Source organism: Cricetulus griseus, chromosome X (genome assembly GCF_003668045.3).
Source record: "Cricetulus griseus strain 17A/GY chromosome X, alternate assembly CriGri-PICRH-1.0, whole genome shotgun sequence".
In the NCBI taxonomy this organism is placed as follows: Eukaryota; Metazoa; Chordata; class Mammalia; order Rodentia; family Cricetidae; genus Cricetulus; species Cricetulus griseus.
In genome coordinates, this window is record NC_048604.1 from 58,781,448 (window position 1) to 58,805,661 (window position 24,214).

Consider the following 24,214-nt stretch of genomic DNA (forward strand, 5'->3'; position numbering starts at 1 on the left):
AAGTATTAGGTTTAATGATGTTTTACAATAAGTATTACTGAAGTTGAAAATCGTTCCTAAGACAATGTTGCTATCATATATATATATATATATATATATATATATATATATATATCCAATGTTTTGTTGTATGCAATTGATTCATTTACCCTTTAAATATGTTATATTCAATTTTGCATGAAATTATTTGTATTGAATCTTATATCCTGTCTTGCTATAATTTTACCAATAATATATACATTTAGCATTAAACAGCAAGAGATGAGACCTCGCAGTGAAGACATGCAGATTTTAAACAAAAATTTAAGAACGGAGTTAATTACTCTTAGTTTATTCAAGTTCATAACTTTCTTTTCCTACTTGACAATAGATCATAAGCCATATTTGAGTTTCCTGAAATTACTACCTGAAGATAAACTTTTCCTGAAAGATTGATTATCTGAACCTTGTCATTTAACATTGTTTTTTGATGTCCTAGTCTAAGTAACAATACAATTGTGCTTGAAGAATGTTATAAATTCCTATAAAGATAATCTACTTCTAAAAACCTATTCATTATATATGCTGATGATGGAGCTTGGGGCCTTGCACATGCTAGGCAGATGACAGACCATCAAGCCACATCCCCAGCCTTAAATACTGTTGTCTCAAAATATGCATTCTTCACAAAATTAAACAAATCAAAGAGTTGGTCTCCTTTGAAATTTCTGATATTAACATAAAAGTTCTATCTCCTACAATATCAGCTTATATGTTTCGTGTCAATTGATATGATTATTTTCTCTGAAAACAAATGTAATGAGGCAAGAGGTTAAATGTTAAAGTATGGATGTTATGATATTTAATGAAGATAAATAATTTCATCATTTAGGTGAATGTACATACTCTTCTCTAGTCTAGAAAATTAAACTATAGTGGTAACACTTATAGTTAAAAATGTTTTATGGTTGCAAATAATCAGAATATAAAAAATTATATATGTTGAGATGAAATAAAATTTTCTATGATTTTCAGTTTCACAAAATGAGTGAGTGATTAATACGCAATAAACAGACTTTCTCCTTCCTGCTAAAAATATTAAATACTGAAGGGATTCCAAATCCCTTGGTAAAACTATGTTGCAGCTGCATTAAGCCAACAAAAAGCTTATTAGTAAGGCTTTAAAAACTAACACCCTTCTATAATCAATTTGGATACAGTATTATTCTATTTACAATGGCATTTTCAATGTGTCCCAATCATATATTACTAATTCTAATTTTTGTTTCATGATTAAATATTAATGGACTGCCATTATTAAGCAGCTACCCTTTATTTAAGTTTATAATATATTGGGTTTCACCATTTTAGAATGGTTAAAATATAGTATGAAAATTTAAAACTCCTTTTCAGAAAAATCTGATGACTGCTTTGATATTTTACTCTGATTTCTAAATAAAATAATATAAATGTAGTTGTTCTAGCAGAAAATGGAAAAAGGGATGCCGCCACTTTAAAAGCTTCAATCTCTTTGACATTGCTGGCAGTGTATGGGAACATTAATGCATCTGTCATGATAACAAGCTAAGAATAACATCTAGACATCAAACCGAGCAGAGAATCCATCTGAAGTGATTCATTCAGATCTGTCTCATTGATTTATTAAACACAGGGCAACATCTGCAGCCTCACAGAGCCGCTTGGTGAAATTAATGCAAGATCAATTCAAATGGAAAAAAGTGTAAAAGAGATAAATCAAAACACAATTTGCATGCAGTTCCACAATCAGGCTTATTGGGTGCAAATGTTCAATTTCCTTTCCAAAGCAAATGTGTTTAAATGTTGTTTTATCTTCATAGAATTGTGTGATCTGAAGTGACAGTGAAGAGTTTTGCAGGTTGAGCTGGTGAAACGGAAAGAAAAAGAGGAAGAAAAAAATGCTACTAGAGACCTTTTGAATATGCAACAAGAATATCATTAATACCTAATTGTTTTGCTTTGGGGATGACTCCTATCCATAAACACAATATAGTCAGTTTTAGACAAACTAGCTTGGTTTAAACATATTTGAAATATATAAAGTGGATAAACCCAAATCAATGTGTCTTTGGAAACAAGATAAAGTGCCACTGGATATCTATATTGCCAACTGAAATGTACTATGATTAGGGATTATCACAATTATACACATCTACAAGAAGCATTTTAAAGCATCCAGACAAAATAAGTTTACTTAAAATAGCATAAAATAATTCAAATTTCATAAGTTCTACTTCAAGTATGAGGAATTTCTTCCATAAAAGACAGTCACATTCGAATTATCTATTGACAATCATATACTGTGTGTGTATTGAGAATAATACCACACATAAAACTTAATATATGTACTACTCTATCACATATATCGCCTAAGGTATAATTATTTGAGTTAAACGTGAACAGTCAGTCAGTAACTCAAGTATCTAGCTAAATTAAAAAATAGGCAGAAATGTATGTTTAAAATGGAGGTAAACATTAAAGTTTTGTACACTGACATATGACTGCATTGCTATAATTGTAATATTAGCACCATTCTTTTAATACAAGACTAAGGATTGTTGATTATGTGGCTGACTTTAAGAGACAATGACTACCTCATCACTATTCTATGAAATAAGAGACACATATGAATTCACTGCCCAGATTCATTTCAATAACATTTTTATTATCTGTGAAAATGTCTACAATACCAAGTACCAGTCCAAAAAGTTATACAAGCTTCTTAAAAACTTGATGAAGCTTAATTGTACTGTAAATTCAAAGCAACAGTTTTACAGCAAACTACATTACTCTGTATGGATCATGAACTCTGAAAGATGCCTCAAGCTTGAATGCACAGCCAAATTCGTTGAGTACTTACAAAACCATCTTTCTAGTATTTGAAAATAGTTTAAATAGTGTAAGTGCCACTAAATTCACACAAAGTTATTCCAACATCAAAACACCATACGTTCTGTTTATATACTGTCAAATAAAATATAAGTGAACCACTGTGAATTTTAATTGTAAAAAACAAATTTGTGTTGGAATAATGTCAAATCATGTCTCCAAATAATTATTACAAGATTTTCTTAATCACACTCTTGCTTCTACAGTCAGCTATTTAACTATACTTATGACTGAATAAAATTTAATTAATTGCTCCCCAAATGAAACAAAATGCTGATCCTGGAAATGACAATGTTACTTTTATGTGGGCAAGTAGGTTAAAAAGAGATAGCACTGAAATGTGTTGGTCTGTTTGCATATTTAGTAAGACCAATTTGTCATTTAGTGTGTGACTGACTGCTCATGTACTTGGGACAATGCAGTAAGGGAGATCCAGCACACAAAGAGTGAAGATCTTAGACATACGCTGTCTGAATTTGCCCATCTCTGGCATTAAAATCTCCAAGTTTTCCTGTAAAGCAATGAAACAAAAAATGTCTTCAAAATCTAAAAGAAGATGTTTTCAATGATTGGGGATCTTTGAATCATCATTTTCTGAATAATCATCAAAATAATGTCTTCATTATTAAGTTTCAAGTAAAAGAACATGAAGTGAAATGTACAGTTTTTTTGAAAGGCGTCATTGCAATGATATAAAGCTCAACTTGCCTAATAGAATAATAAATGATCAGGAATTATGTTGTACTATTCTCTAGTAGTTGACATGAACATAATTTCATAAGTTTTCTGAGAAACTTTTAATGTTTCAATAACTGACTAAAACAAATGACACTGGTTGAGTTCTTATCATGACTATTAATACTATCAAAAATGATTACATATAAATGTACATAATGATCACTCATGTGTGAGTTTCACTGGACCATATCAAAAAGCTACTTCAACACAATATATTAGGATTTCTGAAAATAAGAACTTTGAAATGATCAATTTTATATGAGATAACAGAGAGAAAAGTACCAATTAAAACATTCTAGTCAGGACACGTACTTGTCACCACATATTTGACAAAGAAGGAGTATGTCTATCATCCAGGAAAAAAAAATAGCCAAAAGCACCATTACAGTAATAGGCCTTCAGCAGTATCTTATGAAACTGTATCCAACAGAATGAGTTTCAACTGAACTGAATGTGCACTTTTTCCCTTGTAATCTCCTCCCCCTCCCTCACCTTTAGCTAAAAGAGGTAAAGACGTGAATCCTGGTAACAATCCTCTTTAGGCAAGTCTACGTTGGGAACATCACTCATCTTCTTGGGTATGTTTATATGATCTTCCCCTCCATCTTCCCCTCCTTGTGACATAATTCTGCTCTTTTACTGCATTTCTCTTCTCTTACTGACCTTGTGTCTCACCTACATTACACTATCATCCTTAATCTAGTATCTGTTTATAACCCTCACTTCTCTTTTTACTGAATTAAAGTCACAGAAATATTATAGACCTAAACACTAACTTCAGATTTCATTTAAAATAATAGATCTTGTGAACAATGTTAGCTACAGTCATGAAACCTTTTTCATAAACATCAAATTTTGTAATTTTATTAACATATTTATGAGGGTATTCGAATCAGTAAAATTTGCTAATATTATTTTACCTTTAGTTAGATTCTTCCTAGTAATTGCACTTTTTTCTACCAAAAATACAATGTATATGTTATGTGTACTTCTGTCTAATAGTTTTCCTCATCTCCTTTATGTGTTGTATTCATAAAATGCTTCATAAATTTTACAATTATATATGTCAATACTTGCAAGACAATTGTTCAAAACATATAAAATGAAATAGAATGGACAATGCATCATCTCACAAATCTATTTCTTCATATTTAATACTTTTCTGTCACACTTTTATATAAAATCAAGAAAAATGTTATCTATGAAAATTATAATGAATAAATAAAGCTTAATCAGATTAAAACAGTAACCAAAAACATATTATAACAGAGTCCCAAAATAGTATAGAATGACCTGTCTCAGATACTAAGTAATTTATCATTTTCTTCTTTGGTGTCTCTCATTAAAATTTAAGAAAAGTTTTTATTCATAGAAACAATCAAAATCACAATAAAATGACATCCTCTTTACTTTTAGAATGCAACTCATAAATATTTCTCAAGAATGAGAGAATCAATTATTCACAAAGAAAAAGGAATCCCTTTATAAAAATTTCCACTTTAGGAATGACCATTTGGGGGAGAGGGAAGGGGAGAAGTAAAGGGAAGGAGGAAACAGAGAGAGAGTGTGTGAAGAAGAAGAAAGAGAACAGATGAACATGGCTTTTCCTGTCTGAAATTATTTTTCACCTGAGGGTATCTGTATATCAGTAAATGAATCACATGGCCTCCATCAGAAGTTCTAGTAACTCTCTTGAGTTTTTCTGTTAGTAATTTTCTTTGTAGTCAAAATGAAAATTTTCTATTTTCTATAAAATATTTCTATTTTTAAAACCCATGAAGGACGCTTACCCATTGTATTTTAAAACCATTAAGAAAATGCTCATTTTTAGAACAGTCCATCTTATCCCTGAAGAAAAGTTCATTTTAGAAGCCAGGTTTGTAAGCCTTACACGTGAATCAGGTAGGAGTTTCCATATGAACTAGTTTCTGTTCAGTTGCCTGAACACAGAAGAACATTGCTCAGAGGAACAAGAAAGGGTACTCTTGTAAGTTTTCTAGCACTATGTTATTTATTGTACTACTAAGCAACAGTTTGCCTAGAAGTTATCAGCACATTTCCGCTAAAGATAGCAATTTAGATTTTACAACAGAAATGACAATGTAGTTGTAATTTCAGTCCACAGACCCAGAAACATCATCATTTAAAGTCGTATTGTGAGACTAGACCTCAGCAGAAGTTCTTTATAAAATGATAAACTATGTTGCTGCTTTCCAGCAAAGCTCTTTGCTCCCTTTTCATCCAGGAATTGTGATTTCTTCATTTGTATACTAATCTCATGTATTTCCTGAGACATTTCCAGACAGGAGATGGAATAAACACTAAGAAGCCTAACTTATATTTTTGAATGTCCAAAAATTCTCAGAGTAGTTTCTTTTACTTTTTATTCAAAACATAAACATAAGTTGCTTCAGAGTGCAAATAAACACTTAGTCTCCCACGTACTTCTAAACTGTGATACCGAGGGGGGTATACTTATGACCTGGGAAGCTGGCTATTGTTTAAATAATCCTTTCTTAGGAGAAATGGGGTCCTTCCAACTGGTTTGTCTGGGGTGGATGAGCTGGTGCATCTTCTCAAAACAAAAAAAAAAGCCCACTAACTTCTACACCAAGCTCCACCCTAGCCTTAGTTCCAGCATTTCATGCATGCCCAGATTAACCTCTGCAGGTGGCCTAAAAGGGAGGATTCTAGGAAAATGGCATCTGTCCTGGTCATTTTTTTTTAAAATAGGACTCATCTACTTTACCATGCACCAGGGAGCTTTGCACAGCAGGCATGAGCATATGTCCTTACTAAAGGCACTTCTATAAGAGGGCGCGTGCACACGCGTGAGCGCGCACACGCACACACGCGCACACACACACGCGTGCACACACACACACACACACACACACACACACACACACACGCAAACACCCACACACACCCCTCCACCATCATAGCACACACATTCCATACACTCTCACAACAAACATACAGGATGGGGATCGAATCACCCTCTGGGATGGATTCTAGATTTCCGTCCCCCTGTATCCCCTAAATTCTGTTTTCTCAGTTGCCAGCTTAGGAGCCCAGGTTACAGCTCAGCTAGCCTCCAACCCCAACCCCAAGAAAGCCCTTAGCGTCCGTGTTCAGAAGAAAAACTATCCGACCCGTATGGCCACAAAAGAGCAGGAAAGGAAATCAAAGAAAATAACTACCACAAGCAGCCAAAAAGCCATGCAAGATATAGGTGAAAGGCTGTAAAGTTTGAGTGGAGGATTGCAACTGAAGTTTGTGCGGGACTCTTTCAGACTGGAGCCCTTCCACTGAGCACAGCCTAAAAAGGACTGTCAATTAGTGAGCCCTTCTAATTCTCTTTACCCTGCCGATAACAGTGCAAAGAAGCAGGACTCAGGCTCTATAGACAAAGTTGGAGATAAGGGTGATAAGACATGCAGAAGATGACAAAGGGGTAAGAAGCGAGAGAGTCAAGAAGCGATTGTCTCACCTGGCGTTTGTGCAATCGGTGAACAAAGTTTCGAAGTCTTTCCTGGTGATGAGCTTGCAGCGGTTCACTCCTGGCTGGATGGCCCCCAGCCCGCGAAGGATTCGAACTTGCTCCACAGTACACACCACGGGGGATATGTCCAGTCTCTTCAGTTTAGTGTACACCGTGTGCAACCCTCCCACCAGGTGCTTGAGGAAAAGATCAAAGACTTGCGGCAGGCAGATCAGTTCCTGGCCGTCCATCAGGAAAGAAGCCACCTTCACTCCGTGCATGTCGACCATCCGGCACTCGTTAGTGTTGCTGTTGCTGCTGCCACTGTTGCCACCACCAATCCCGCCACCCCCGACACTGCCGCTGTGGTTATTGGCCATGAAACTGTTGATCAGATTAGGGGTTAGACGCGGGGGCTCTCCCGGAGACGAATACAGAGGTTCAGCCCGGAATAAACCCCCCGGGACGCCGGCGCTGCTGGAAGTTGCAGAGATCACCGGAGGTGCGGAGACAGCCATGGTCACTCTGTCTCGAGCTGGCTCTTAGGGACTTGTCTTTCTCGCCCTGACTCCTCTAGGTACCCTCGCACTCACTCACTGATTCTGTATCTCTCTCTCTTTCTCAGTCGCTCCCACTCTCAGAACAGTTTGCAAGTCTGAAGCAGGCTGGCTGCGGCTCCAGCTCATCCACCACCCCACACACAGTGAGCAGCCTCGACCCGCGGCGGCCCGAGAGCCCACCCCCACCACACCCCCTCCCGAGACTGGCAGCGCCCCCCAGCCAATGGGCCCCACCCCCTCGGCGCCCGCGTGCTCCGAATGGCTGCCGCCAGCGAGGGGTGGAGACTCCCCCGCCGGCCTCGGTCTACCTGAGGCCGTGAGGGGCTTTCGGTGAATGGAGGTGGAGCACAAGAAGGGGGCGGTGTCGCGCCTTCGCCAGCCGCCTGGCCACTAGAGTCGAGGCTGATTGTCATGCAGGGAGGTCTTGGAGGGGGACGAGGCTTCCAAGCATTCTTCTCAGAAGTGGAGGCTTGTTGGGGACACCAGCGGGACTCGCGAACGCGGCTCCTTCACCCCACACCCCCAGCCATCCTGCACCGAGTTCGCTGGAGGCAAGTGACTTAGCTCTAATTCCACGTGCACGTTTCTCCCAAACTCAGCGGGGCGAAGAGGTGGCTCCTCTTAACATCCAGGAGAGTCCGGTGAATTCACTAGGGAACAACTCAGCCTTCCTGCCAGCCGCCTAAGCTCACTGGCTGTAATTTCTTTCTTACCCAGAGCCCACAGGACCGCTTCCCAGAGTTCTCGCACTCGCATCAGAGTTGCTGGGAGCCAATGTGCTCCTACTCAAGGGCGTTCAGGAAGCGCGGTGGGGAGCCTCTGTGGCAGATGGGAAGATTGTTTTACTGCACTTCCGCCACTGTCCCGAAGCAGACAAGGGTTCTGTGGTGTGTGTGTGTGTGTGTGTGTGTGTGTGTGTGTGTGTGTGTGTGTGTGTGTGTGTGTGTGTGTGTGTGTGTGTGTGTGTGTGTGTGTGTGTGTGTGTGTGTGTGTGTGTGTGTGTGTGTGTGTGTGTGTGTGTGTGTGTGTGTGTGTGTGTGTGTATGCGCGCGCGCGCTTGTTTGTCCGACCAAGCAGAACAGGCACGCGCTCGCTCCATACCTTAGTCTTGAAATCCTCTTGCCCCAACGTTACATAACGACTCAAAACTCTATATAGTTTATATAGACAGATGTTAACACTCTGGAACATGGCGTTTTTCTCCCTCACTGATAGGGTCAGAAGACCAGCGAGTGGCCCAGATGTCCTAAATGATTAGTTAGCTCATGATTCTTCTTCCCCTACCTATCAAACGCCCCGCACTTACTCCGAGAACACACACGGAACAAAATGTCTGAGTAGGGTACATGCCTGAAGAAAAGCATTATCTTTTCCATTTTACATATCACGGTTAAGTCACCTACTCCAAGTGGTTTTAAATTCCTTGTCAAAGTTTGATTGAACTGCCAGTTATTCACTTTGCTATCCTCTAATGGAGAAGCTGCTAGTTATTCACCCCTGTTAAACTCAGGCTCCATTTGTTTACAAAAGCTACCACCAACATAGCTAAATAACTTCCCTGATACACTTCTAGAACACAAATACTTTTAGAAACTCGCTGAGTTTTATTAGTGCTAGTTATACTTAGCAGTATCAAAGAAGGGGAGTGGGTGTGTTCCTTTTCTTCACTTCCTAAGTCAAAAATACCCTAAGTAGGATATTTCATCCCTATCTACAGCTTGTATTACAAATGTCCCTTTGAATCTCTTCATAGCGTTCTATTTCAAATTGAATGAGGTCAAAATGTGAAGAAGTAGTGATGATAGTGGCTTTTGGAATACAGGAATAAGCAACTCTGACATAATAGATCGGAATACATTCAATCACAAATCATCTTTAAAGGCATGAAATTGTTTTTGCTCACTTGCTACAGTCTTGGAAGGAAAATGAGAAGATATGAGGGCATTGAGAAGATAGAGCAGAAGCAAACAAAGGTTTAAACAAAATGTAGTGGCTTGCATGACAGTATAACAGCATTGACATATTGTTAGGATTTATTAATTGTTCCTTTAAAAAAAACTTAAACTGTGCAAGAGGTGATTTGACAGAATATCTATTAAAAGATGTGTTGAAACAACTTATCTCTGGTGATGTTGCAATAAAAATTTCCAGGATAATAAGGTTGATTAAAAGTTTGATTTGAGATAACTCTAAATATACTGATGATCCTAAGGCCAAGCAGTTCCCTGTTATATGGCTGCAACTAGATTATGAAGGCCTTTCTTTCATAGTCATTGGGAGTTTTCAGCAGCAGGTCATTACAGGGATGTTTGGATATTTCGCATTTAAGAAATTATTAAATATAAAATGAAAAAGTACAACACTCATCAAAGTTGTGATCATCACTTTTGTATTAGACAAAATGCATTTTGATCTTAGAACAGATATGAATTAAATGTTATGTATTTCATTTATATATCAGGTTTGTAGCAATATTTCAGTCGTTACCAGAAATCAATACTGAAATTCTAAAAGAACTAATAGAACCTCAAATTGGCCAGTGATCATTGAAGGATTAACAATTCTTGAAAGCTTTCAATGTACAAAATACTCTTGGTTTCATTACTTGAATTTTGTCCCATTGCAGTCTTGAAGAAAATCAATGGCCATTTTAAGTAATGCTTGTAACTTAAAAACCTCTAGATCAAGACTACAGAGATTGTGTCCTTGAGTTTCTTAATGCTTTGGTGACTTTATATTCTATTCCTGCTATCTGTGCTTTGAGACTGAGAGAATCATATTCCACATGTAGTGTTTCATTTTATTCCCTTTTGATGCTAATACCTTCCATCAGACAAACATATTTCTAAATAAGCCAGGGTTTCTACAAGATGCCCCCCTATAAAAAAAAACCTTGCATGTCAACACCCTGTAAATGAAATAGCATAAAATCATAAAGTCTAGTAAATAGAGGACCTTTGGGAGATGGCATAGATTGTGTGAACAATAATGAAATATTTAAGGTTTATGAATTCATACCAGAAAGAAGTTAGCCACTGAAGTAAATATGAATAAAATTAGTTCAAGTAGATAGCATATCTTATAAGGAAAAGTTCTAGATAGTACTAGTTCTAGTAGAATGAAATTTAATGATTTCATGTCCTAAAATACAATAGATATAAACTTCCTTACCTTAATTTGAAATTTGCATTTTATCCTAATCCATATTCATTTAAGGGGAGGGTGCATATTTATAAACATTAGCAAAATGTTCCACTTTTTGGCATAGCCTATAAAATGAAGATACCTCAGTAAATGTAAATTTTTAAATATTATTTATATTTATGTGTTTGTCTGCCTGTAAAGGCACCACCACATGCAAACCTGGTACCCACAGAGGCCAGAAGAAGGCATTAAATTCCCCTAAAATAAGAGTTGGAGACAGTTGTAAGCTGCCATGTGGGTTCTGGAAATTCAACTTGCATCCTTTACAAATGCTTTTAATTACTGACCCATTCCTCCAGCCCCTATTTTTGAATTTCTTACATGTTATTTTGTGTGTGTGTCTGTGTATGTATACAGAGTCAGTTCTTTCCTTCTACCATGTGAGTCTCAGGAGTCCAGTTTGTGTCCTCAGGCTCAACAAGTGCCTTAACCTGCTGAGCCATCTTGCAAACCCTCTATATATTTAATGTATTTTTACTTATCCTTTGAAAATTTGATACACATGTACAATGTATTTTGATCATATCCCCCATCCAACTCCTCCCAGACCACCACCACCACATCCCCATGACAACTTCATGTCTTTTTTAACCCCACTAACTCCAGTTACTACCCCCCCATATATGCATGGATATAGGGCTGCCCACGGAAGAATGAATAGCCCTACATTCCATACAAGGATTTTACACACACACACACACACACACACACACACACACACACACACGCTTGAACAGAACTGCAAAATATCCAGAACTATTAGAAGGTGCTGGTTTTTAGAACAGACAATCAAGCACATTCCAAGATAATGATGTTATCTGAAACCCACAAAGAATACCTGTAGCTGCACCCCACCGCCACCCACCCCCCCACACTATCTATTCCCAGGAAACTAGCTGCATAATGATTATCTATACTGTGCCCCTTTTCCTCTTTCAATTACAAGGTTATATTGAAGATGAATTCTAAGGAAGGCAAAGGAGGAAAAGAAGGGCAATTGGGACAAGAAAAGAATTTGTTGAGACTGGAGAGCTAGCTCAGCAGTTAGCACTGGCTGCTCTTCCAAAAGACCCAGTTCCCAGCATCCACATTGCAGCTCACAGCTGTCTTCAACTCCAGTTCCAGGGGATCCAACATCCTCACACAGACATACATGAAGGCACATACAATAAAATAAATAAATTCTTTTAAAACCAAGAATATTAACTTGCTAAAAATGAGAAGCTTAAATAAAAATGATTGTTTTCTAACTGAAATACAAAAAGGTAAACTTTTAAAGTACTCATAAAATACAGGCCCTATATTTTGTTGATATTCATGGAAGAGCTTCCTTTTCCTAAGCAGAAACAAAGGAGGTGTAGATTGGGTGTGGAAACAGAGAGGGGGTGGGGGAAATGGACTGAGAGGAGACAAGGGAAGGGAAACTGAGGCTGTAATGTAAAATAAATACATTTATAAAAACAGGCATTTTGGGGGGCTGGAGAGATGGCTCAGAGGTTAAGAGCACTGACTGCTCTTCTAGAGGTCCTGAGTTCAATTCCCAGCAACCACATGGTGGCTCACAACCATCCCTTATGAGATCTGGTGCCCTCTTCTGGTGTGCAGATATACACGGAAGCAGAATGTTATATACATAATAAATAAATAAAATCTAAAAAACAGGCATTTTCCATCCTTTAATATGCACTATATTATACTATTTAAAACAGTGTAATATAGGGTATATTAGATTAAAGGAGTAATAATATAATACAGCGTATCATATATTAAAAGATTTAATTTAAATTTGAATTTATTCTTTGCATTTAAATTCCATTTACACTTCACGATGTATTTTTCCCTTTAAAACTTTTTTTTTTGACTATTCAGATTGAAGCCATTTGAACTGCATCTGGAATGCTACCAGTACTAGTGGTTTTATTCATTTTGCTGACTCCTGGTAGAATTCCCTGGAGCATCTGCTCCAAACTTTATAAGCCACAGTTACTTCTACTCTCATGAGTTGCTGCCTTTCACTTCTGTCTGCTTTATCACAACGTAACTGAAAGATTTTCAATCCTCCCTTCTCTCTTCTGAAATAGTTTTCTCCTTCATGTCTCTGATCTACCCATACTCTCTGTGTCCCTCAGAAAACATAAAGCTTCCTCTACTACCTTCCTTGACATTTTTGACCCTTTTGTATCCCTCGGGCCACAAATCAATTTTACTCCCTAGTCTAGTCTCTTTTGTATCTGCAGTGTATCCCTCTCTGCTTATTCTTCCTCCTTTTATTATTAGAAAAATCACAAGACTTTGAATGAAAGAAAACAAAAACAGTTTCTAAACCTTAAGCAATAATTCTTAGTGTTACTCCCAGGCCCCTTGGCATCAGTATCATCTGAGTGCTTGACAGAAATATAAAATGTTTACCCATATTCCAGACCTACTAAAACAGAATCTCTAAAAGATGAGGCCCAGAAATTTGAGTTTTAACAAAACTAATAAAGGCAAAATATTGATCCCCTTGTACTCATGCAGATTCTTCAGACTTTTTGAAAATCTCAGCTGCTTACAATTGTCTCATTTTTCACTACACTTTTGCCCTTACCCCTTTGCAAGTTAATTCTTAATAGCATGCAGCTGAAATCACTATACCAGACATGATCATTGTCCTGCTAAACAGCAATCCAAATCTGTTTTTCTAAATCTTTGTCCTTTAATATTCTGGATCTTTCTGTACTGTACATTGTAAATAGTATTGTTTGTTTTATTTTCTGAGATTCTAAAATAATTACATCATTCCCCCTTCACTTTTCTCCCTCCAAATCATACACCTATTTTTGCTGTCTTTAAATTGTGATTGTTCCGAAGACCCTATCTCTTGGCTTTCTGACCTTAAAATAATCAAATATTTCTCTTCTATACACCTTGTCCACTTTCATGCGCTTGTTCTTGACACTGAAAATGTAAAACTCCTGATGTGTATGATTACTGATCATAATTTCACCAATTGTCTGTATCTTCAACACTAGCAACCTAATGGAATTCACCAAATCTTATCTCTAGCTTTCTCAAAATTCTCCTATAAAATAGAATGCTTCCATGGCTGGAGAGCACTTACTGCTCTATTAGAGGACTGAAGTGAATTCTCAGCACTTGTGAAAGCCTTAACTCCACTTACTGGAGATCTGATGCCCTCTTATGGCAGCTGTGTGCACTTGCACTTATGTGCATGTGATAGTTTGAACTTAACTGGCCTCCATAATCTAGTAGGGAGTGGCACTATTAGGAGGTATGGCTTTGTTGGAGTGGGTATGACTTTGTTGGAGGAAGTGTGTCACTATGGGAGCAGGCTTTCAGGCCTCTTTTGCTCAAACTTCACTCAGTGTGACATTCAGACCATTTCTTGTTACCTGCAAGATGCAGGACTCACAGCCACTTCTCCAGCACCATGTTTGCCTGTATACTGCCATGTTCCACCATGCTCCCTGCCTTGCTGATAATAAACTGAATCTCTGAAAATTGTAAGCCACCTCCTCAATTAAATGTTTCCCTTTATAAGAGTTGCCATGGTCATGGCTGTTGTGATCTTGCTTAAATTAAAGACAAGTGCTATGGAACATGAACCAGGAGATACATTAACCATGGAGTTTATTAAAGGGGAGGGAGATCAAGAGAGCAAGCAAAGACAGTAAGAGAAGAGAGAGAGGGCAAGAGAACAAGAGAGAGCAAGGAGAAGAGAGCAAAGAGAGTGTAAGTGGGCAGGGGTGTGTCTTTTAAAGGTGTCCTTTACACCTACGTGCAGACTTAGTTCCCATGGAACCCTGAGCTTACCAGGGTACTGCCTGTGTGCATTCTGGCAGGTAACAGAGCCAGGCCAGCGTAATGCCTGAACCTTTCAATGGTGTTACTTCCTTAACAATAGAAACCCTAGCTAAGACAATGGTTGGTACTAAAGACCACAATTTTGTTTGGAAGAATTCGGACTTTGGTACTTTGGTTAGGAAAGCAGTGGAATGCTTCTAAGCTCTGCTTAATGGGTCATACTAGTAGGAGCATGCAACACAGTGGTGTTGATACTGATTTGAACTGTGGGAATCAAGAGCTTTCACAGGAGAAGAATGCTAGTATGCTCCCTAGAGGTCATTCTTGTGATATTTTGGTGAAGAATGTTGTGTGATGTTTTGATTGTGCTCTAACAAATAAAGTTTGCTTGGAGACTGAGGGAAGAACTAGCCACTAGCTGAGACAGGAAGTGGTAAGCCGGGATGAGAGTCGATCTAAGCCTTTTTGGACAGAGGAGCCCATGGAGGTAGGAAGCAACTGGTGGCTGCTCCCTGTTCACTGATCATTCACGTTCTTACCCCAATATAGGACTCCCTATTTTTGATAAAAATTAATTAATTAATACTTCAGAATGTGGCTCTCTTTTACCCTTGTCCAAAAATTCTGCCTGAGGCCATAGGAAATCTCAAAAAAGCCTAGTATAGACTCTGTACTGTAGTTATTAGTGGTAACTCTATTGAAGACATATAATGGAAAGGAACAAGCTTTCCTTGTTCAAATGAAAACGAACAAATGAAAATACAAAATGTACAGATTGAGAAAGGGTGTACCAGGAAGTGAAACAGAGCTAAATTGTGTGTCCAAGGAGATAAACAAGAAATCAAATCAAGTGAGTGGTAACCTCAGGGCAAGATCCCCCCAAATAAATTTCCAATTTGTGAAAAGGAACTAAAGAAAAGCTTAAAGGCTGGCTTGGTGGTACAGGCCTTTAATCCCAGCACTCTGAAGGCAGAGGCTGGCAGATCTCTGAGTTTAAGGCCAGCATGGTCTACAGAGCAAGTTTTAGGACAGCCAAAGTTAGGCAGTGAAAGACAGAAAGCTAGTGAAAATGTTACTGAATGAGGGAGCCACGTTACAGCCCCTGCAAGCAGCAAAACTTGGCAGCTTTGGCCATATAATTCTGGCTTTAGAGTTAAAGATAAAAGAAATGGGTTATGGAATTTGTCTCCACACATAAGGAAACCCACTGAGGCCAGGTGTGTGTCAGGGGTGTCCCGGAATGGAGGCCTAGAAAGGCAATTGCACGAAGCTGTGAAGTTGAATCCTGGATTGCCTTGGAGAACCCAAGGTGTTAGAGATGCCAGTTATGGGATCCCTGCCAAGGAGAGCTTAACAGGGAGTGTAACCAGCCCAAGAAAGGAAGAAGTGTGTCGCAGTCAACAAAGCTGAATGGAGTTGGATATCTGCAGAGTGTTCTGACATTAGACTTGGAGATGCAGAGTTTGCAGTTTGCCCAGCTGGTTTTTTTTTCTTACTTTGGTTCGGTATTTCCTCACTATGTTTCCTTCCTTACATTTTGGAATGGCAATGTGTTGAACACATTTGATCTGCCTTTTGATTCTGATTTTGCAGGGCATTACAGTTAAGAGGTTGCATGAATCTCAGGAAAGATTTGAACTTTGGTCTTTTAAACATTGAGAGAATAGATAGACTATGGAGACTTTTAAAGTTGGACCAAATGCAGTTGCATTATGATGTTGATAAAAGCTTATGGGAGCCAGGGAGTGGAATGTGGTCATTTGAATTTAACTGGCCCCCAAAAGATCATAGGGAATGACACTATTAGGAGGTGTAGCTTTGTTGGAGTGGGTATGGTCTTCTTAGAGGAAGTACTTCACTATGGCAGTCCACTTTTATGTTCCCTGTACTCAGGATGCTGCCCAGTATCTCAGTTGACTTTCTGCTGCCTGCAGAATGTGTAACTCTCAGCTACCTCCCCAGCACCATATCTGCCTGCACACCACCATGGTGTTCCATAACGATAATGGACTGAACCTCTGAACCATAGGCTGCCACCCCAATTAAATATTTTCCTTTATAAGAGATACCGTGGATATGATGTCTCTTCACAGCAATGGAAACCTAAGACAGTGCACATATCCAGTGTACATAGTTAAAAAAAATAAAACTCTTTTTTTAAAAAATGGGAAAAGAATAAAATGTGTCCAATGACATACCCTATGGTCATCTCAAATTCAAAATACCTAAAACTGAATTAATTGTTCTAGCCCTTGTGAATCAGGTCTTTGTTTTTCATTTCTGTTATCTACCCACCTGTCTAACCATCTATTGAATCAGTTTTGCCTTAAATTTGTGATTCCCTTGTCTTGGCCTCCTTAGTAGTAAGACTACAGGTAAATGGCACTGTGTTTAACTTCATTTATCCTATTGTCAAATGTGTGTGTGTGTGTGTGTGTGTGTGTGTGTGTGTGTGTGTGTGTGGTATACATGCATATGTGTTTGAATGTGTGTTGGTGCACATGTGTATAGGGGTAAGTGTGAATTAGTGTGTATGTGGAAGCCCAAGGTTAACATAGCATGTCATCCTTAATTTCTGCCTACCTTACATATGGAGAGAGGCTCTCTCGGTTGACCCCAGAGATCTGCATTTCAGATAGTCAATCTTATCAGCTTCTTGTGGCAACCCTGGTCTGTCTCCCAAGCACTAGGATTATAAGAGAGTCACCAGATGCACCTGCTGCTTAAGTGAATACTGGAGATCCAAACTCTGATTTTGAATCTTTTACAAGTGCTTTTACTCACTCTGCCATCTCCACAACCCCATTAACTTCATTTCCAGTAATTTTACAAGCTTTCTCCATGTAGCTAGCTATCATGAATAGGTACTGGAGAGAATCTTTTGATTTCTTTCTACCCATTATGCATTCCATCAACAGTCACTCAGTTTTCCCTTCCACATCTCTCCATTTTCAATGTTAAAGTCTTTGCTCATCCGTCATGTTTTTTGTATCTTTACAATAATTATCTCTTAATCTTGTTACTTTCAGTGCTCCCTTTTCCGTTTTGCAAAGGATACAAGATTAATTTATTTTTCTTTTTTTCTACATTTCTCTTTTCTCTTTCTTATATTTTTTCCAGACAAGATCTCCCAATATTTGTCAGGTGATTTGAGCTTCTATTCCTCCTGCTTTAGCCTCCCAGATGTTTGCATTACAGGCACAGGCCATCATGCCAGACCACACTATTTGTTAACGAAATTTTGCTATACTCTTTTTTAAAAAAAGCTTCATTATTATTTCATTATTCATTAGAATATCAGAAAATGTCTATTTCTATAGAACAGAGATACACCTTTAATTTATCTCTTTATCATTTCCTCAAATAGTGACATGTTGATTGAACACACACACACACACACACACACACACACACACACACACACACACACACAAATGGGTATCACATTTCACAATACTTAAATTTCTTACAATGTTTTTGACCTGGTGCTAATCTTCAGGTCCACCATATTTCTATGTAAAATATATTATTGTACACTCCTCATCTGTTTACCCAAAGCATATTCATGCTTTAAAACTAAATTCCAACACAGTGCCATGAAATAGTATCTCATTCTTTTTATTCCTAGCCAGAAATGGGATCTCCTTTTTTTCTAAACTTTCATGGTACTTGTGACTTTTAAAGAAAATAAAATTACATCTTAGAGCCTTAGGTCATGACTTAGAATCAGGTTAAACAAGATGAGGGAACATTTTTATATTAATCAGTATGATAATTTCAAGGACCAACTTTATGCATGGCTTAGAGTTGCTGTTCTTAGATGTTTCTTAAATGAATGGTTTAATATTATACAATGACATCTCAATTTGCTTTAACCTATGGTTTTTAGAAATTAAAGATTTGTGGGAACCTTACATAAAGTATATTCTTGTTATTTTTCCTAACAGCAAATGCTAAGTTCATGTATTTTCAGTAATAAAATATTTAATTGTTGTCTTAGGTTTAAAATATAATATTTCTGCACACTTGATACAGTATTATAATATAAATATAACTTTTGCATGTACTTAGAAATTAAAAATATGACTCTTTTAATTGCAAAATTTGCTTTATTATGGTAGTCTGGAACCCAGCTTGCCATATCTATAAAGTTTGCCTATATGAGCAGGTAGACTACATAAATGATTGTTATTGCAAATTCTGAAGCAAAGTATATGAAGTTATCATATATTACGGATTTAATTTTTATGGTTAAGAGGATGATTGTTTTTTATTATCAGTAGTTGAGAGATCTATTACCAATTATCTATTAAGTAATCTATCTATTATCTATTAAGTAATCTTTCATATTAATAAAGAATTATTTCAATTTTCTTTACATAAAAGCACTTTCTCAAAATGGCTATTTTAAGCATTATGTGCTTGTGTAACACTCCTCCCACAATCCAGTTTTACTTCCTGTAGTCTCAGCTACCCACAGTCAATTGGGATCCAAACATATTAATGGAAATTTTCATAAATACCCAATTCATGAGTATTAAATTGCTTGTCATTCTCAGTAGGTTGGTGAAATCTCCTTCCCTTCTACTCCAATCTATGTGATTTGAATCATCTCTTTGTTTAGTGAAACCAGGCTGTGTGCTAAACTAGTGGCCCATTAGTCACTTAACAGCCATCTTGGATATCATATTGACTGCCAAAATATTTCAATGCTTGTGTTCAAATGACCCTTATTTTCCTTAATAATGGTCCCAAAGCGCAAGCACAATGATGTTGGCAAATTGGATATGCCAAATATAAGACCTAAAGTGCTCCCCTTAAGAAAAAAAGTTGAAAATTCTTGATAAAGAAAAAAGATATAGGCTGATGTAGTTAAGATGTGCAGTACAATATTTTAAGTTAGAGAAAACCAAAAAGAACACATTCACATGGGTTTCGTTGTATTTTATTATTGTTGTTATTCATTTGTTACTAATTATAATTTATAAATTTATGTATATATGTGTAAACAGTCTTATAATGTAGTATTATATTGTGCCATCCATGTTTTAAAACCCAACTGGGATGTTACACCATATCAGTATGAATAAAGGAAGATTACCACCTTGCAATGGGCTTTTTGCATGAGCTCTATGAAATTTGTTTTCTCAAAGAAAAATATTTGATTGGCTAACTGATAAATTTTTAATAAAATATATTTAATTCTGTTGGAAATTTTATTTTCCTATTCTACATGTTTTATGTTAGGGTACTTTAACAGAGGAAGTGTGTCAATGAGAAAATTATGTAAAATCATTCCTGATATATGTTAAGATAAAGCAATGGAAAAAATTTATATTTGCCTTGTGTGAAATACCCAGCTCTGATTTGAAAGAGGAGAGAAAGATTATAGATCTTCTCTATGACTGGGTGAGACAAAAGATACTTATATGGAGAGTACAGAAATGAAGATGGAGATACTTGTAACAAATCAGAGTAGCTATTGCATTTTATATTTTTTTCTTTTCTCTGCAATAGGAAACAACAATGACAAGTTCACAACTGAATAGAGAATAAATCAAAGAGAATGACTGCACCATTTTTGTCTAAATTCATGTAAATAGTTCTGTGTTTTCTGGCTGATCTAACCAGAAGGCTGGGTGAATTATATTAAAATGTAAAATCCTTGTAATAAAGTTACTTTACTGATTAGCCTTTATTGAAGGTTTGTACCTGTGTGCATGTGTTAAGAATTTTGTATGAAACCTCTTATTGTATCTTCACAGCATCATTGTTATCCCTTTTTCTCAAATGAATAAATGATGGTTTATAGTGATTATCTTGTCCACAATCATTCAATTTTAAATTAGACGAGCTACAGACAAAATACAATCATATCTTAAGACATCCATCTTTTTTTTATTAGTTCAAATTAGGAACAAGCTTTGCTTCACATGTCAATCCCTTCTCCCACTCTCCCCTCCCCAACCCCCACCATCACCCCACCCCCTCCCCCTCCACTCCCCAGGGAGGGTAAGGCCCTCCATGGGGGCTCCCCAAAGTCCACCACATCATCCTGGGCCAGGCCTAGGCCCTCTCCCATGTGTCCAGGCCAAGACAGCATCCCTTCACCTGAGATGGGCTCTCAAAGTCCCTTCTTACGCCAGGGAAAAATACTGTTCCGATACCAGGGGCCCCATAGAGTGCCGAGATTTCCAGAGATCTACAAGGATGACACCAACTGACAATCAAGGCAATGGTGGAGAGGCTACCCTAAATGCCCTTTCCCTATAATGAGACTGATGACTACTTTATATGGCATCCTAGAGCCCTCACTCAGTGGCTGATGGAAGCAGAGGCAGACACCCACAGCTATACACTGAACTGAACTCTGGAACCCAGTTGCAGAGAGGGAGGAATGATGATCAAAGGGTTCAGGACCAGGCTGGTGAAACCCACAGAAACAGCTGGCCTGAACAAGGGGGCCCCAGACTGCTGTCTGGGAGGCCAGCACAGGACTGATCCAGAGCCCTGAACGTGGATGTCAATGACATCCTTCTTAACTGTTCTTCAATTGAGAAACAGTTTTCTGTAGTAAATTTCTAAACTGTGTTTAAGTCCAGATGTATTTAAGATAGAAAATGTGTTAATAAATGAAGTGCTGAAGCATTGGAGAGATATTCCCAATCTGTGGTCTAGATTTTATCTTTAATTTTATGCCATTACTATCTCATTCTCCATACTGTGGCACAAAGCATAAATTGCAGGCTTAAGCTTTTCTAAAATGTTAGCATAACAACATTTGTGTTTTTTAATCCCTAAGTTTCTGAAAAAATAGTGTAAAGCCATATCTGTACATTCCAAACTACTGAGAGACTTTTGACAAATTCAAAATTTGCCTTTCATTCACAAGTGAAGAGGAATACTTCATGAAAATGAATACAAACCCACGATGTCTCATTGTAGCAAGAGCAGTATTTGTACATTTTGTTTCTTTACAGCTCACTGCCTTGTTCATTGGGCATAGCAATTTCTTCACTACTACAGGATTCCTTCAAGAAAAATTTAGCTATTTCTGTCTGAGAAAGCAGTCTAGCCGAGTGCTGCTAGAACTCAAATCTGAAACCAGACTTCAAGGATCTAAAGCCTGCTTTTCTACTTTACTGCATGAGTGTTCTTAAGCAAAATGTTTGACTATTTTGTGCCTCAGTTTCCTGATCTGTAATCTTATACAATTGTGTCTTGCTCACAGGTTTCTAGGTCTAATGTCTAAGTTAGGTATAGAACAATGCCTTCCCTAGGGTTAGTGTTATTTCTGTTAAATATTATCATTTATTTGTAAAGATTACTTTTCAAAATTTTATTATATTTAAATTGTGACTTTCCCAAATGGAAATATTAGTGACAATGAGAAGAAAAAAACTGTAGAAAGAAGAATGCTGAGAAGGCATAAAAGAAAAGGAGAATGGACAAGAGACAGAGTGAGAAACTACATTTTGGAAAGCAGAATGGGGAAGGTGAAACAAGAAGCAGCCCTGTCCTACAATCACATTCCTGCATCTGGGATGAGGGAAGAAACTAGGATATAGACAAAAGGATCTGACAGTATTGGTCAGGGCACAAATAAGTAGGATCACTGCAGAAAGATTAGCACAAAAATCTCTGTGGGGTATTTGCCTTAAGGAAACAACTTAGTGGTAATACCTGAAAGGCCTTGAGCATTTGAAGGGAGCTAAACAGAGAAGAACTGTTAACCACCCACCATCTTGTATTGAAAACAATTAGCATTAAAGCCAAGCAAAATGATTCTCTTAAATGGCAAGATAGGAGCAGAGAAGGAAATAAATCCTAGCACTTCCTCTGTATGGACCATTTATCATGGATGCAAATATGCAAAAAGGCATAATGTGTTTAAATCAATGTGCTTGAGTAATTTCCTCAGTTGAGTACATGTAAAATTTCTTTTTAATTATTATTTTAATTAATTTTTATTTAAATTAAAAGCAATCTTATTTTACATACCAATCCCAGTTCCCTCTCCCTCATATTCTCCCATTCCTCCCACCAATCCCCATCCAAACCCCAACCACTCCTCATGGAGGGTGAGGCTTCCCATGGGGGATCACCAGAGTCTGTCACATCATTTTGGGCAGGACCCAGGTCATTCCCTATGTATCTAGGCTGAGACAGTATCCTTCCATAGGGAACAGGCTCCCAAAGCCAAGTCACGCACTAGGGATAAATACTGGTTCCACTGCCAGAGGCCCCATAAACTGCCCAAGACCCCCCAACAGACACCCATGTCCAGGGTCTGGTTTGGTGTTATGCAGATTCCCCAGCTGTCAGCCTGTAGTCTGTGAGCTCCCACTTGCTCAAGTCAGCTGTTTCTGTGGGTTTCCCCAGCATGGTCTTGACCCCTTTTTCATCATTCCTCCCAGGATTCCAGGAGTTTGGCTCAGTGCTTAGCTGTGAATCTCTGCTTCTGCTTCCATCAGCTTCTGGAAGAAGGATCTAGGATTGCATTTAAGGTAGTCATCAATATCATTAAAGGGAAAGGGCATTTAAGGTAGCCTCTCCACTATTGCTTAGATTCTTAGTTGGGGTCATCTTTGTGGATTCCTAGGAATTTCCCTAGTGCTAGGTTTCTCTTTAAACTTATAATGGCTCCCTCTATTAAGATACATTTTTCCTTGCTATCTTTCTCTGTTCTTCCCTCAACTCAACCTTCTTGATCCCTCATATTCTCCTCCCCACCCCCTTCTGCCATCCTCTTTCTCCTACCTACCTCCCCCTTTCCCCATGCTCCCAAATTACTCAGATCTTGTCCCTTTCCCCTTCTGTGGGGCAGGGAGGACCATGTGTGGATAATGATTTATAACAGGTTGTTGATATATGGTAAAGTTAATAGAAATAAGGTGGCAGAAAAGGGTTAATAAAATAATTGAAACTTGATTCTTGTATGTATTTTTGCTGATATATGACAGTAAGATGAAACAAAGAAATGGAACAAAGTTCGAGTATATAATTCTCCTCTTCCATTTTACAAAGTAGAATGCAGATTTCTCCCTTATTTATACTTAGAGCTAATCCATTATTTATTACTAAAATAATCTCTTTCCAGAACTAAAAAGGAAACTATGGCTTTTCCTGTGACATTAAAACCAATTTGATAGTAGTGTTATACCCAGCTTAATTGAAACCTTCAACATAAGGAGAGGTAGCTTCGCCTGGCGTTGGTGGCGCACGCCTTTAATCCCAGCACTCAGGAGGCAGAGGCAGGCAAATCTCTGTGAGTTCGAGGCCAGCCTGATCTCCAGAGCGAGTGCCAGGATAGGCTCCAATGCTACACAGAAAAACCCTGTCTCAAAAGAGAGCGAGAGAGAGAGAGAGAGAGAGAGAGAGAGAGAGAGAGAGAGAGAGAGAGAGAAGTTGCTTCTTACATTGTAAGAATGGAATAAACTCATAGCTACATGTAAGGACCTACACTGAACAGAGTGATTTGATTTCATAAATACACTTATATACAACAAATTGATCA

The 24,214-nt window shown here is 37.9% G+C and overlaps 1 protein-coding gene across 1 annotated transcript in view; it reads right to left on the reverse strand.

Annotated features, from left to right (window-relative positions):
* The window catches only part of Dach2 (dachshund family transcription factor 2), a 483,871-nt gene extending 476,224 nt beyond the window's left edge, over positions 1–7,647 (reverse strand). The window contains exon 1 of the mRNA XM_035449724.1: positions 7,139–7,647. Coding sequence (XP_035305615.1) covers positions 7,139–7,647 — 509 coding nt within the window. The remainder of the gene's footprint in view (positions 1–7,138) is intronic.
* Positions 7,648–24,214: the final 16,567 nt, after the last annotated feature.